At 37.4% G+C, this 16,220-nt stretch overlaps 1 protein-coding gene across 2 annotated transcripts in view; it reads left to right on the top strand.

Moving 5' to 3' along the window:
- Positions 1–16,220, top strand: part of RFTN1 (raftlin, lipid raft linker 1) — a 96,066-nt gene that overhangs the window by 38,516 nt on the left and 41,330 nt on the right. For both annotated transcript variants that reach the window (XM_053939580.1, XM_053939589.1), the window contains 2 exons: positions 1,610–1,796; positions 12,278–12,386. In XM_053939580.1, coding sequence (XP_053795555.1) covers positions 1,610–1,796; positions 12,278–12,386 — 296 coding nt within the window. The remainder of the gene's footprint in view (positions 1–1,609; positions 1,797–12,277; positions 12,387–16,220) is intronic.

Raw genomic sequence — 16,220 nt, 5'->3', positions numbered from 1 at the left:
TTCTAAAATCTGGGTTTCCATATTTTTATCCCCAGTAGGCTCCAGTAAGTAAATGTTGGGTTTATTATTTATTATGCATTATTCATTGTACCATCTCTTTTTATGACTCTGAAGTGATTTGTATGCTGTTGTAGAAGGTAGAGCCCTATTGTCTGTCAATGTGCATGTTGCTTGGATCTCATTTTATTTGTAAAAGTAATAAAAAAAATTCTACATCTTAAACTCCTGGTCAAAAAGTTCCATTATTCCCTTCTGGAACATGGTCTTATATGAGGAAAAAAACATACCAAGCACATCTATTCTACTATTATTATTTAAATTATTCCTTGGTATTATTTGGTTTGAATATTTATTAGTTTTTTGATAACTCTTTAAATTATTCATAAAGGGTAGCCATATGGTTTGATGGAAAAAGCAGTACAATGAAACCTTATTTTGCACTGCCGGCTTATTTTAAACAAACTATTCTCCAGTGCTTTTTTTTTTTTTTTTTTTTTAGCAAAGGCTTGCAAGGGACTGGGAACCTTTGTTGTGTTTCTCTCAGTATCCCCTCCCTCCTAGTTTCAGTGGGAGGGAAGAACATCCAGCACCTCACCACCCTGTATGCCCTGGCATGGTTTAGATGACATAATAAATATCCTCCAAGCGAGATGGAAGTGAAGAGGCAAAGGTCAGGAAGGAGAGATGTCATTTCTCATAAAATATGAAAAGTGTATGAGGAATTACTGATGTAGAGAAGAAAAGAATAAAAGATTGTTTTTGGTGATTTATGGGATTTCCTTTTGAATCCCACAAGACTCCAAAGAAATAAGGGCAATTGCTATACTGACTGAAATATCCATGTGTATGTCAAGTGTCTTGACAGGAGTCAGCAACAAATATTTGACAGGAAGGCATAAAACCTTGCAGTAAGCAGATTGGGGAAGGATTATTTTCATATGCTATGTCTCATCCTCATCTCTAATATGTATAGGTTTGCTTAAACCCTGAGGTATAAGATTTAGTGTTTATTCTAAAAGGTTTCTCATTGCTATAGGTCAACTATAGCTATATGCATCACTCAATGTCCCTATTATCAATACACCTACAAAATTCTCTTCAGACATTTTGGCAGATACTTTGTCTCATCGGCATCTTGCATCACTGATCTCTTAGTCTGATTTTGTGTAGATGGATGCTTCTTTTTATAGCCTTTGAATTTGACATGTTCTGCCTTCATTGACTCTTTTCGCTTGTTTTGTGTTTTTGCCTCATGGCTCACTCTTCTTTACTCGCATTACTATGACAACTACCAAAACCTAGAATATTTTTTGACCAACTGCCTTGTTTTTATTAAATTCTTCGACTTATCTCTGCCAGACTGTGTAGTGGATTTGGCATTTTAATGTATCTGATTTCTTGTTTAATTGCATGAGTCTCTTGTGTAATACAAGTCCTTCGCCAAGACAGCCTGCTTAAAATATGAAATACAAAATGGGTCTCAGGAAAGGTCAGTTTTGGTGTTAATATTGTAGATCAGTGTGAAGCGTACTTGACTCTGAAGAGCCTGGATTTTAAAATACATGATAGTCCAGTGTCGGATTATTGACCAATTTCTTTTTGTTTCCAGCTGAGCTGCCAGGATCATCTGCAATCAAGCTCTCTTCCTTGTATGATCTTCCAGCTCAGCTGGAAGAATTGTACCAGCAGGGCTTTGTCTTGGCTGCTGTCCACCCCTTTGTGCAACCAACTGATGAAAAAGAGAAAACTCCCCAGGAACAAATCTTCAGGGCTGTGCTTATCAAGAAAACAGAAAGGTAAAGCACTTCCAGTGAACTGGGATAAAAATAGACAATGTGATTTCCTGCTGAGTTTTGACCTACATCAGGAAATTATAGCAGAGTTTACTGTGCAAGACTTGATTGGGTTTTTTTTTTTTTTTTTTTTTTTTTTTTTTTTTTTTTTGTGGGCTTGAATAGGCTTAACATGTTCTTCATGTTTACAATTTCTCCGCAGTTTGGCAGGCGACTTGGAGAATAACAAGTTGAAATATGCTCTGTATTTTGGGATGTGTTGTCATGAGAGGCAAACAAACAAGCCCTATGCATGACAGTTTGTGAGGATGGTCTTGTTGGAACCCTTTAAAAATTTATTAGATTAAATTATGACAGGAGAATTATTTGCTTAGAAAAGGCATATTTTGTGTTTAGATGGTTACAGTTAATGCAATTAATTTGAGAACTGTAGTACTAATGCATACTTCTTAAATTTATATGTAGACTTTAGGCCCTTCTTTTCTCTAACCAATACAAGTTTTAGTCAGTGCAAACTCCATAAATAATAAGCTTTCCTGCTTTGCTCACTTATTAAAATGCATTAAGAATATTTTACATAAAGTGTGAAGATGAATAAAGAAACAGGAATTCTGTTCTTTTATGATTTATTGTGATTTTTTAAAGAAACCAATAGGATGTGCTGTTAAATAGCCCAGAAGAAAGTTGAAATGTGGATATTGTAAACATATGATTTTTGGTTAATGATTTAAAACCTAATTTAATATTATCTGACCACCCTGAATTCTGCAGCTACCTGTATTGTTGCAGCCATTCTCTACAGTTTCCTACATCAGCTGCATTCCCCAGACCAGCCCTTTTTACCATGACCAATTCTGAAGGCTGGCAGATAATTAAACCTCCATCTGCCAATCCTAGTCCCTCTCTTTGTGCTTATGCTTGAAGGAAAGAATGTAGCTGGTTTATACTTCTATTTAAAAAGCAAATCATTCAGTGTTCAATTTGCTTCAGCCTGGTAGCCAGCTGATAGAGGTTATGGACAGAGTTGAAATTCAGCCTCTGACCTAAGGAAAAAGTTCTGCATTTTGTTAGCAAGTGTATGTAGGCATTAGGTGTCACAGGCAAATTGAGCTTCTAAAATAACTCTTAATTTGCCTTGACTTGATTTTAGTTTTGTTAATACAGAACTTCATGCTGGCTTGCCTGATGTTATTGTTCAAATGGCTTCCAGTTTTATGGTTAAAGCATAGAATGTTTGGCTGAACAGTGGACTTGTTGAGTGATAGTGGGCTGAGATTGCATGGTTTTGGGGCCTTGTCTTCCCTGCCTACACAATAACTTGCTGCAAGCTATGAAAGTGTTTACATGCATGAGTTCGTAATGTTAAGTAAGTGCTTAAGGACTTCTGTTGGTTAGGGGTGTTGAGGGTTCAACATCTTCCAGGTTTGAACTCTGAAGGCCTGTCAGGGAAGAGCAGCTTCATTCTCAGTGGAGTGATTTGGTCCTCAAGCCAAAGCGCTCAGTGTCACTGCTCTCACACTACTGTGTCCAGTAGTTCACATCCGTGGAGAGCGATTGTGGAAGAGTACAAAATCTTAATTGCCTGCTCACTCACTTGGGTGCCAGTGTCACATGCTTTAGACAGCTGTAAATGACTCTACAAAATTGAAGACAGTAGAGAGTCTTGAACCAATTATATTTCCTTTTACATCCACAGCCCGTTTCTCTGCTTTCTCTTATCTGTCAATTTTGACTGCCTAGGGAAGCGGAAGAGACGTGGTGAAGCAGGAAAAAAACAAGTACCAGAAAGGGAAATGACATCAGTTTGATGTTTCATGTAGCTTTAAATGTTGCTGAGTTTGGCTGAGAGTATGGAAGCAGCTTCTCCCATAGTGTGTGGGTGCAACAAATATTTGTATTGCCAAGTGTGACGAAGAGAGTGGGTGTTGCCCAGATTTCAGATAACTATGGCCTGCACAGAGACCACCTGTATCTGAACTGCAAGTTCATGTCATTTCACAAACAGCTGGGGACTAAAAATATGTAACAGTATGAAGAAAAAAGACATACTGTTAATTTTTTAATTAACCTTTCTCATTACACTGCTGATAATGATTAAATTATATTTTTCCCCCCTGAGGACTGTCAGGTGTCTTGTCATCTCAAGGCAGTCTCTGTATATAACAATTAAATCTTGGGCAGAAGTTAGGTCTGCTTAAGCTAAGATCAGATGAGTATTTATTTCTGTTGTAAGATTTTAGGAGTAAAAATAGTCCAGCCACAGTAGTAGGGTCACTAGTAACACCATTTATGCTGTGGAGTGTAAATCCATCCCTTTGGTGGTATGGTGCTCATGGGGAGCCAAGAGTCATGAAAAACTCTGTACCTTGGTGTGGGCCCATCCTTGGGCTTCCTGGGCACTCCCAAGTGCAGAGCACCTGAAACTGCAGCTCTTTTCTCACTGCAGGTGTTTCAGCACAGATGGCTCCAACACTCTGCACTTCATCTGTCCATTGTCTGGCAGATACCGAGTGTGTTTTGCACCTTCCTTTTTTTGTTCTCTGAATGGAACAGAAATGAAATTATTGCTTTAGTGCCTACAGTAATGCCAATTCCCTCTCTACAGAGACAGAACTGAATGCTTGAATTAGTTTTTAGTCAGTGTTGCACCTTTCCATGTCAGTTTTATGGTTTAAAAGTAATACTGTTGATTTGTGCTTTGAGGACTTAGTTTTATAGCTCTGCCTCCCCAAAGGTAAGAAGAGGCTATGTCAGCTGCAGCAGATGATGGGTATCAGGAACACCATGCTGCTGCTGTCAGTGAAATTTGCAGTGCCTGAATTTGTTCAACAATAAAATGGAAAAGGTAATGAGGTGCATTAGAATTCATGGAAGTTACCTGTTAGTGTTATTTTTATCCTATTTTGCCATTGTCCTGTAGTTTCAAAATATTCCTAGTGAATTTGCAATGGCATTGTACATTAAGGTGACTTTTAAAGTCACTTTGGTAGCTTTCTGTTTAATCTGGTATCTCTGGCTTTGTTATCTTGGCTATGTAATCATTTGTGGTAAATATGGAAATAGGAGGCATTCCTGCTGTAGGACGTTTGAAGAAACACATCCCTATCATATATGGAAGCTGTACATGTTGAAAACCAAGGATTAACCACTGAAAGTGTTAGGGAAAATACGGAATTAAGGGACAGATTTTTTAAAAAGTCAACAATGCAATTGTTTGCAGTGCAAAAGGCATCACGTTCAATTAATGTCAGTGAAATAAATGTAGGAGTGTTTAACTCTTTAGAGGCACTGAGCATGAAGGTAGTGTACCAAGCTGCTAAAAAACTCTGCCATTGCTCTCATTAAATTTAATATAATAAATTTAAATATTTCTGTAGCATCTAATGGCATGGTGTACACTAAGCAGTTGTTTGGAAAGTGGTTTGAAAATCACATAGAATAGAGTCAGATAAAAGAATAATAACTTCAACACTCATGAATACTTTCTTTCCCCCTCTAAATTTCAGTGGACTTAACTAAAAAGCAGTTGTCTGTCCTATTGTGTGTGCTGAGTTCTGAGATATGTGGGTTTCTTGAGGAAGAAATCTTGAAGAATCTTGTATCAGTTGTGTGAAGAAAACTCTTTGAGCCCAGGTTTTTGCAGATTTTTTTTTTCTGAATTTGGGGAAGGCCCCAAGCGTGGAGCGTAGGTGTGGCCTGCTGTTCACACTCATGCTTGAGAAGAGAAGATTCACACTGATTTACACTTAGAAAGGGAATAAAAGCTGGTACCTGAGAAGTGTGAACGCGTGACGGTGGGTCTTTGCTAATGGAAGGAACAGGGGAAGGTCCATGTATTTGGGAGATTCTGGCTAACCAAGATGAGGAGAGTAATTATTCCCCCGAGGAATAGTAATCAGTAGTTCATTGTGTCTGCAGTAACCTTTTTCTCCTTGGCCTTTTACTTCCACACTCACTGGTTTTTCTCTTTAACAATCTCTGTTCAAGTATCTTGGGTGCATTCTTGTTTTGGACAGCTTGTGGCTGTTGCAGGTTATCTGTTTCCTGCAGAGAAATTGCTAAGTCATCCCCTGAACAAAATTACAACAAAACCATAGCACAAAGCATCTTTAAGTTGTTCCCAGCAGCCTGTAGTGTGATACCCCTGTCTGGTATCTTAAAGTTTCGAAATTCAGTGTCAGTTAAAATGTTTTTATGTCCCCTTCTAAGTACTCAGTGCTGGAAAGCAACCTTCATTCTCTTTTACCAGGAAAGGTACATGGTCTGGGCTCATAAACTGTCTGCTTATAATAGTTTTGACATGTTTGAAGACGCTAAAGCATCTTGATACCATGATAGAGAAGTAGGGGATATAAATGATAGTCCAAAGAATTTCTCTCCATTGTTCCAACTGTGTCTGAGGATATACCATCTACAGGTTTTGCCTTCAGACAGTAAAGCAACCAACCGGGAAACATTGCTCTGCAGAAGTAGATTAAGTAGTTTAATTTAATCATATATTTTTTAGAGTTTCTAAATGTTCTAAATTTCTGTTCTGACCTCAAACAGCTTTGCAGCTGTTTTCCCTTTCTGCACAATAATGAGGTGTCAGGTGTTGTAGAGATTCACTTGATAAGATGATTCTAATTCTATTTCTGTAATTCCTGTGTCTGTTAGTCCTTACAAATTCAAATTATCATCAGCTGGGTAACAAGAATTCTGTTTATCTGCAAAGGAATATGACAGACTGAGTTCAAAAGTTTAATAGTAAACAAAGATTTTTACAGTTTCCTGGTTTTGCTGGTATTTCACTTTGGTGAAAGTAAGTACTTTGCATCAATACAATATATTTTTATTTTGAATAAAAATGTGTATGTGTGTGTGTCTATTTGTTTTTCACGTAGGATTTAAGCTTGAAGATGGGAATTGTTTGAATTTACCTTCCATGAGCATTAGGGATCCAACAGGTTTGTGTTCAAATGAAGTGTGTGTTGTTGCTCTCAGCAGGCTGATTCCAACTTTATGAAAAGATATATTTATTCCATGCCCAAGAGTCAACAGATACCTTCCTTTAGCTCAAAGGACAATGGTTTGAGTTTTGAAGGCTTGTTATCTGTTAGAAGTTCAAAGAAATACATATTTCCTCACAAAAACTTTTAACAGTGACCTGAAATAAATGTCCTTTCATCTGTATTCTGAAAATTATAAACACTGCACATTAAAGATGCCTGTGCATCAATACATGCCCAAACTCTTCTCAAGAAACTTTATATACTGTCATTAAATAGAGTTTATAAATTTTACTAACAAATAATAAGTGATAAGATTTCCTATAGTAAAGTGATAAGATTTCCTATAGTAAAGAAAACATTTAGATAATAACATTAAGACAGTGTCACATGGGTTAGACTTGAGGCTCTTAGGATGCAATATGTCTGCTTTTATTTATTATAAAAAAATGGTGTGTTTTTTGGCTGGGCATCGCAAAACCTATGGTTTTTCAGTTGTTGCATTCGTGGTTTTCAGATACTCTAGTTTTGCTGGACGTTTAACCTGAAATTGTAGAGATACCAGCAGCTCATGTTAATCACTTTGGTGTGGTTTTATTGTTTTTGTGATGTAGACCAGTTTGTTATGAATGTACAGTTCTGTTTGAATGGTAGAGCTGTTCCTGTGTAGTGGAAAATCTTAAAACTGTGCTTACATTCTTAATGAAATAGTAATTTTGGAATGTCTGTGCAGTTTACAAGTGTGTTTTGGCTTGCTGAGCTCATGGGCATAGGGAACTTCAGGAAGATTAGGATCAAATGTTGGCTTCCTCAGTTCCTTCTTGTATCTGAAAGGGATTGGAAATCCAGTTTGTAACAGACACCAAGTTGTCAGCTTTAATAGTTACTGTGTAAGTTACTGGTTCTCCACAGCTGGTTATGGTTTTTTTACTATGAAATGGTGCTTAACACCAAACAGCTGTGCAGGAAATGACAACCTAGTGAAACAACAATTGTAACATATTTTTGTCCAGTGAACTTCCAATTTATTCAATATATAATCGTCTTGTTTAGTGGCACTAGAAGCCCTGTTTAGGTTTCAGGATGACACTTTTTGGAAGTCTGTGATCCTGAGCCCTTTCCATATTGGTAAAATTTGAGGGTACCCTCTGCCCCCACCCCATCAGGTCTGTGAATGCTGTTCCTCTGCTCAGCATCAGGTAGACTGAAATTCCATCTCAGCTCTTTGCCATCCTATGATTAATGTTGTCCATGGTGAGCACTGAGGCTACTTACAGTGGCAGAAGAACCCTTCTTCAGGAAAATTGTTAATGATAAACAAACAATGTATAACAAAGAAAAGCAAATGAAAGCCCAGGTGTGTAAGTTGCAGTGAAATTTTCTGGCAATCTCCATGGCCAACCAGTGGTTGTCCTCTCCTGGAGTGGGAGGCAAGAGACTGCCCTTCCTCACTGCAGGGAAAGTGCTAGTGTTGTTCACACTGTCCCTTGTGTTCCCTCTCAGGTATCCCAAAATGTGTTACAGTGAGTACAGGGTGTTGTAGTGAGTCTGGATGTAGCAGCTTCTCCCGTTCATCCTGGCTTCCAGGAAGGGTACAGCATTGGTGTATCCAGGTGTGCTTCTTTCAGGGCTGGACCTTTTTTTAATTAACCCAGTGATTTTTTTCATCAGAGGAATAAAGGCAATGCAAAACACCCAAATGTTTGCAGGAGTGAAGGGAAGAAGATTAAATTTTCCAACTTAGGAGGAGGAAAAGAAATAGAAGAACTTGATGACTGTGCATCCAGAAGAAAAGGAAGATCTTTAGAACTGCTGGAGCTTACATATTTTTTAGACTAAACTGATCTCAGCATTTCTCTTTCTCTTCTGCTTTTTGTTGAGAAATATTTTATGATGGGAAAGTGAAAATCAACTTTACATAAAACCATTGCTTTAATTTAAAATATTTTATATATTGGACTCTCAGTAACATCCTGTGCTATAAAACTGGTAAGACTCCTGGGTATGGATTATTGGGTTTTTTCTCACAATTGACATCAGTGCTTTTTCAGAAGAGAGCAGAGGAATGCAAGTGCACAGAATTATGCTTTTTGGACTTTTTCTCTTGCTTCTGGGATCTTGATAGATGTACATTTAGTGAGGGTCCTATTTCATAGTTTCTAGTGAAAGTGGTCCTAAAAGTAGTCCCATTAAATTAATAAAACTAAAACGATATTAATTTCTGTTAGTACAGAATTTGCCTGTACCTATAATTATCTACTTCTCTATGGCTATACTAATAATATTTAAAGAGTTTAATGAGAGACTTTTATGATATTTGTGACATACTTTGTGATACATGTATGAAATGCATTGTTTATTGCATAGAGACTGGAAACAATTCCTTGCCCACCTAGCTTTGCTCAGAATACTATTTTTGTGGTCTGTGACATCCACAGGTATTTATTATTTTCACATGAAAAGCTATGGCACTTGTTCTGTTTGTTTGTTTAACAGGCTTTTAAAGTTTTCCTAAAAAAAAAGTTTTAAAGTTTTCCTAAAAAGATGAAAACTACCAGAATAAACAAAGACTTGCTTTTAACATATATAGACATAATTTTCTTGAAAGCATGGAAAAATACTTCTTGGAAATAAAGAGTCCTTCTATTGGAAGATTTTAACTAAGGATTTTATGGCCTTTAGTAGGATCTCTTAAGTGTGTTCTCTAAAATAATGTTCATAACAGAGTCCAATCATATTTGATGTCATTTCTTTCATGAGCCCTAGTGCAGAAATAGCCCCCAAACTGTTACAGAAGGAATTAATTGTTTCAAATTAAATATTTCCAAGCAGCAAGTGTATTTTAAAGTAAGTACTTCTTAAAGGACTTAAACAGGACATTTTTAAGCAGCTGCAGTAATAATCACTAGTTTTATGGCTATAATTTATATCTCAGATAACCCTTACTCCTTTCAAAGAGGTTGGAAGCAGGTCCTCAAAAAATTGCACAAAATCAGAGCTCAGGGAGCTATTCAGGGGGAGGAGAGGAATTAGGAGAGGGTGGTTCACACCAGCTTCTCTCTTCCTTATACCTGTCTATAAACTTTACCAGTGGAGGTTGAAAAGGATTTATTTTTTCAGGTAGTCAGGGGATTTAAACATTAAAATACAGGCTTTCTCATTCTTTCGGAGTAATTAGAATAGTGAATTTTCATGTGGGTCACAGCAGTGCCAAATGGGTGGGCACATAAAAGAGCATGACACATACTTAATTTCCAGAATTTGATATCTTGACTTTGAATTTGAGCTGTAGCATTTTACAGTCTCTGGGAGGGGAGTGGCTTCCTCAGCTGGGCTGGAAGGGAGCTTCTGTCCAAGAAGTGAAGTAGTGGAGATGTTTGTTCCTTGCATTTGTAGAGTTTTGCAGTTGTCCCCTTAAAACTTTTGCAGTTGTCTAAAAAGAGCTTGGTTCCTTGCTGCCTTTGCTGGTACCACACTTCTGATTTGTAGTTATGCAACAGCCAAAGCAGTGGAGGGTTGTATTTGCTCCACTTGATGTTGTATGGACTTGACTTTGCAATATCAAGTGGCAGTTTTGATAGTTTATTGATTGCTTGAGCATGAGAGAGCCCTAGTTCGTATTATTTCTGTCTAGAACATGGCTAGATAACATCAGGGCTACTTTTCCTGTTAGTCATATTCAGATTAAAAAAAAAAAAAAAAAGTAGGTCTGGTTGTTAAGTACACTAGCAGGGAGGCTTTCTGAAGTTTATTTTTATGTTCTCGAGTTCATCTGTGGCAGAAAATCTGCACAGGATGGATTTTCTTATGTAGGACTTTAGAACAGCAAAAATGGTTGTCTGCAGTACACATGTTGTTCCTCTCAACATGAATTTTTATTTTCTTGACAGAGTTGTTCTTGGTGCTTAAATTAATTTATGTGTGCCTGTTGCAGAGGAGTAGTTCTGGAATACTGTTAGTCCCCCAGTAATGACCTGTGTAAATTCTATAAAGATGTTTGGAGAATTTTCATGAACACTAACTTTTTTTTAAAACACAATTTTAACACTTTGTTGAAATTGTTGTCCAGAAGTAGAGAATGGAACAACAGGTTGTAAGACGAACCTAGAAAAGAGGGAAAAAAACAAATAGGGAAAGGTCTTCAGTGTTACCAAACAACGCACAGTCTGCTACCACCTGTTCAGGTATAAGTGAGATAAGAGAAATGAAGTGAGAGTGTAGCCTGTGTGAAAGTGGGAGAATCAAATATAGCAAATGTCTGCAGTATTGCCTAGGAAACACTGCCAGTTTGCAGTCAGCAGCCCACGCATCGCATGGCTCCAGGGAACTGTAAGTGTCTTGGGAAAGCCCCTGGGACCATCTGTAGTTGAAGCTACGTGTCACACAGTCCCAGTCCCCAGAACAGGCCTTTTGTACAGGCTTGCTTTTGCGAGCATGGCAAGCCTGCCAAGCCCCTGTTTTGCTGCTTCCTCAACACTCTCAGTTCAAATTTCTCTACTTTTCTTCCTGTCTTCTAGGTACCCAGGCATCAAACAACTGCTGGCCAGGATTAGTTCTTCACTTGGAACTAGAGCTTTTGATTCTGTGGGAAGTGTTAGATAACTGCTTTGTTACTAATCCCAAGAGTGACAGGCTAGCTTTTATTTTTAATGTTCTTCCATGTGTTCTTCTGAAAAACTGAGAAAGCAAGTGATTGTCTAGACATCCTCTATTGATCAGGTGTATCAGTTTCCTTTCATGGGAGTCTGGAGGAGATGAAAACTGCCTTCAGTAGCACTGCCTGCAGACTGATTCTGAAGATCATTTAGTATAACTTCCAAACAGTCCCTTGGCATATTTTGTCCAATACCTTATTTCCACAGTGCCTATTTGTTCAGCAAATGCATATGGCAGATGCCATTTGCTTTGAATTATTTTAGGAGTTAGTCTCTTCTGAAAGAGAGGGGGACTTCAGGCACAACTTTACATTTCTCAAAAACAAAACATAAGGTAAGACTGAAGGTTTAACTGTTTTGATTAGCCCCTGATATTAAATGTTGTCTTGGAAGAGTTCTAGATGAAGAGAAGGGGTTTCTTTTAATTGCTGTCTGAACTGCATCTTATATCACACTGCCCTGTGGAGCGCAGAGCATCTGTTAGACCAGTGCATTGGAACCTTCTTTTTGTATATCCTGAGTTATATCACCCGTGCATCTCCTTGGTGTTGGCCCTAGATGCCAGGCTGCCAAAGTGTTTCTTGGACAGAAAAAGAAATCTGGAAGTCCCTGAAGCATCCCACCATCTGCAGTCATTGGTGTGATCTGCTCCCCTAGCATGGGGGTCGGATACTGTAGCTGCCACTTGGTCAGAACTGTATTGAGCTCAGTGGGGGGAATGTATGGGAACCAAAGTTTTGTCTGAAGTTTAGCTCTCCAGGAGAAATACTTATAAATGAGATATCTGGGTATCCAGTTGTAACAACAGAAATTGATCCTTCTTTTCTGTCTGCCTCTTCAGGTCTTCAAAAGGTGATGTCAATAGTGAAGGATACGTCTTGAAGGTAGAATGCTGCTCCTCTTTAAACCACCTTTCAGAGAAAAAGGAGATCCCTGATTTTATTAAGAAAGTGAGTAAAAGGAAAAGGGGAGGAACCCCCAAAGCACAGTATGCTGCTATTTGCACTATAATTACTGTTTCTAGTTCTGTCAGCTTGGCAGTGGGGATATATATCACTCGGACCAGCTGAAATACTGCACTAGAATTTGGTGTTTTGTAATTTTAAATATCTGAATAGCAGTTACACTTCTTGAGAGAAACAAGTTTGAGCCTATTATTCCTGTTGGAGAGTGCTTTACCTAAAAGGCCTTTTACCTGCAGATTATTTAAGTTTTGTTTCAATATCACATGGTGTTTGATAGAGTTGGTACTGGTAACCTAAGTACTTTTGTGAACTAGAAGAGTGTTGCTTTCAATTAAGTATTAAATATATACTAGGGAATTTGAAGAGAACACTGCAATTCTTTATCTATTGCCTTCTTTTTAAAATTATTTTGACACTATAATATTCTGCCAGACCGGAAATTAGCAGGTTATGTCCATTTTAGTGAAAACAGATTCACATTGTGCTTGTTTTAAATTCTGCAGAATCTGTTGTGTTCTGTTACATGTTATATAAACTAGCATTGAATAGTGTATTTATTTAGCCACAGGGTGTGAGTAGGCATGCTCCACTAGCTTTAGTCCATTTGCAGTGATAATTGTTAGGAAAAATTTTAGATTAAACTACAGCACAGGCTTTATTAGCTAGATGGGTACTCAGCATGACATACTACACTGATCTTCAATCTTTCATTTTTACTGTGAATTGTAAAAACCGGACTAAAAATAATGCAGCTGTAACTATCTGATACTTAAATATATATAGATTTTGGTGTCAGAACAAACTGAAGTTTTTTGAACACATAATAACATTCAAAAATGTGAGCCCAAATTTTCTTTCAGGTCGAACTGTGTTATTACACTATTATTCTGATGTTATCTTGGATTATTTCAATATATTCACACTTAGGAAAAACTGGTGTTGTTATTGTGTACCAGTTTCAACATGTTTGATTTTGTTCTTCAGTTCTTGGAGTCAGAGTAGAAATGTAGGCATAACTGTCACAACTGGTAGCAAAATTGTGCATCACTGAAACAGAAAATGTCTTTGCATTTGTAACTTCAGAAAGAGTATGGATAACATGAAAACAAAATGACAATCCAGGAGTCATCTTATTTCCATAAATATCCAATTCTGAGACTCTTTAGAATGCTTTTCTAGACATGGAAATTTTTCTGTTGATAGAAGCCATTTGATTATGGGGTTATGAAGATCCCTTTTTGAAAGATAATAATTTAAATTTTAATAGCTAGAATGTATATTTACTGTTACTCTGTAGGTTGACTATGTCGCTCATCCTCAGATGTTATTTGATGTAGAGAAATTTGAAGTTCTTTGAAGCTGTTGCTGTCAAGTGCTTGCTGTGTCACTGTATCTGATTATGCACATTGTGAAAGTCTCAACACTTTTATGTAAATCTAACTTGGGATACAAGACTTGTTTGGGAGTAGGAATTAATTGTCATATTAACTAATTTGTCTGAGCAACAAAAATATCCATTGCTTTTGAGGGCATATAAACCAGATGTTTATAAACAGGATAAATGGAAAAATAAAGGATGTTCTTCAAAAAAAGTAGTAACAAAAAGCTGTTAGAGAATGCAATTCCTTTCTTTAAAAAATGAACAGCCTTATAATTCTTCTCAAACTGTGGAATACAATTGAAGTTAACAGAATGTTTTAATTGAATAGGGAAATCCTTTATCTTTTCATAAGCTTTACATAACAGAGTCGTTTACCACAGTTTTAGCATCTTAGTGTATTGCAAATTACTGTATTTAAAAAACCACAAACCAAATACAATAGCCATATTTTCAAAACAGAATAAGAAGTCAAAAATTTCTCCCTGAGCTTACTAAAAAATTCCTATACACCAATAAAATTAATTTTATTAATTTTATTGTGCACTGCTGAGCAAGTATGGCTTACCTTGAGTTTGGACAAGGATGCAATTTTAATAACTTTTCTGAATTGACTTTTTGTTGCATTGAAATTGTACATAATATTGAATATTAACTGCTTCCTTCTGCAAACACAATACAATTTTACAATAGGTAATATGTGTTTTTCTTCTATAACTTTATATAAATGTATAACAAGGAGGTTATTTCACCTGGAGAATGCTTCTTGCTCACCAAAACAAAGTGCCTCAGTATTATGTTGACTATAAAACATTTAGGAAATGCCAAAGAAGACTCTCTGGTCAAACCTTTGTTCTGTTGCTGAGATCTTTCTGTGCTGCTGCACTTTGTACCAGTTCTCCACTCTCTCCACTGCTTTTCTGCCACAGTTTCTGGCTAAGGCAAGACAGGGAATAGTTAAATATTGGGGACATGATGTTGCATAAAATACACTCTTCCTATACTTTAAAATCATGTCGACATCACCACACTGAGCTTGTTCTTTGATACCCATGCAGATCTAGCATGACTTAACCTGTCCTAAAGAGCTCAAACAGTCCCATGGTGTCTTTGATACATAATTTGTGGGCAATGAAAGAAGTAACTAAATTGTTGTGAATATATTTTACTGCTGTATTGGTATTAACACTGTCTTTTGCTCTCAGGCTAAACAGAGATTAAAGATTTGCTCACCTGTTTTTTAATAAGCAAAGCTAACTTTTGAACTTTGATCACTGGGACTCAGATCATTCTGAAATTGCTGAAAGTAGAGGTGTTACTTCTAAGGTACCATATTATGTCTCATGTCAAATAGGGTAGCTTTTAATTACTTCCTTAGTTGCTTTTTGTTTCTGTGTATCCTGTTATAATTTCTTCATCTGAGAGTGCTCTCTGGAGTCTATGGAGACAAGTAAGGGAAGGAGGAGGAGCTAGGCTGACATCCCAAGTAAAGATTTATTTTGGACACACAATCATATATGAATGCCAGATATATTTCTCATGACCTCTGTTTTCTGTATCAATCTGATACATGTCTAGAATCTACAATCTGGTACATGTCTAGGACCATAACAGGCAGAAGGTTTTACTCTTATGCTCACATTTTTGCCATGTTGGTGACAGGTTAAGAAATGGAGGATTCCGTCTGTACCATGTCTCCCCAGTTTTGACTTCTTAAAATTTAGGGAACACATTTTTGGATCCTTGGTTGTCCCCTTAATAATGCACCATCAGAGGGAATTCTTGTACGTATCTTTTTTTCAGTGTGACACCATTGCAAGATTCACATTTCTTGTCCCTGTGGAAGTAGGAAGCACGATAAGCATAGAAGAGCATGGTTTAAAAATGGTGCAGCTTAACTGAAATCCAAATGCAGGCATCTTTCTTTTGTGTTTTTGGCTAGATATGGATGTCTCCCTGCTGGTCTGTTCTTACTTGCTTCAGAAATGAGTCTAATTTTCTTCCAGGAAACCTAAGGGCAGTACAGATGAGTAATTGGTTCTGCATTTTCAGAAGTGGACTGGTTCCACTTGTATCAGGACTGCCATTGTGAAACACCTTTGTAATGCTTATTGTGCCATGAAATCTGCTGGATGAGACAGTGTGTGTCAAGTCTGCTCATTGCTGTTCCCTCTCTTGTGTCTTGGTCAACTTCAGTGAGTACAAATCATTACCCTCACTGGCTCCAAAGCTGCCAATAACGTGTCACTCCCTTAACTGATCCTCAGAACAACTTCTGTAGTCCAAAGCACCCCACAAATAATCTTGGCTCCTGCAGATACAGTGACTTTGCCTAAGTTTTTTGACATTTATTTTATTGCCTAGTTATAGCATTGCTGGGCCATGGAAGCGATGGTACCTCTCAGACATAAGTGAATAGGACCCCAAGGAGGAATCTGCCA

The sequence above is a fragment of the Vidua chalybeata genome, chromosome 1 (genome assembly GCF_026979565.1).
Source record: "Vidua chalybeata isolate OUT-0048 chromosome 1, bVidCha1 merged haplotype, whole genome shotgun sequence".
NCBI classification, from domain to species: domain Eukaryota; kingdom Metazoa; phylum Chordata; class Aves; order Passeriformes; family Viduidae; genus Vidua; species Vidua chalybeata.
The sequence above is the reverse complement of the archived record's forward strand: the minus strand, read 5'-3'. Positions and strand labels throughout refer to the sequence as shown.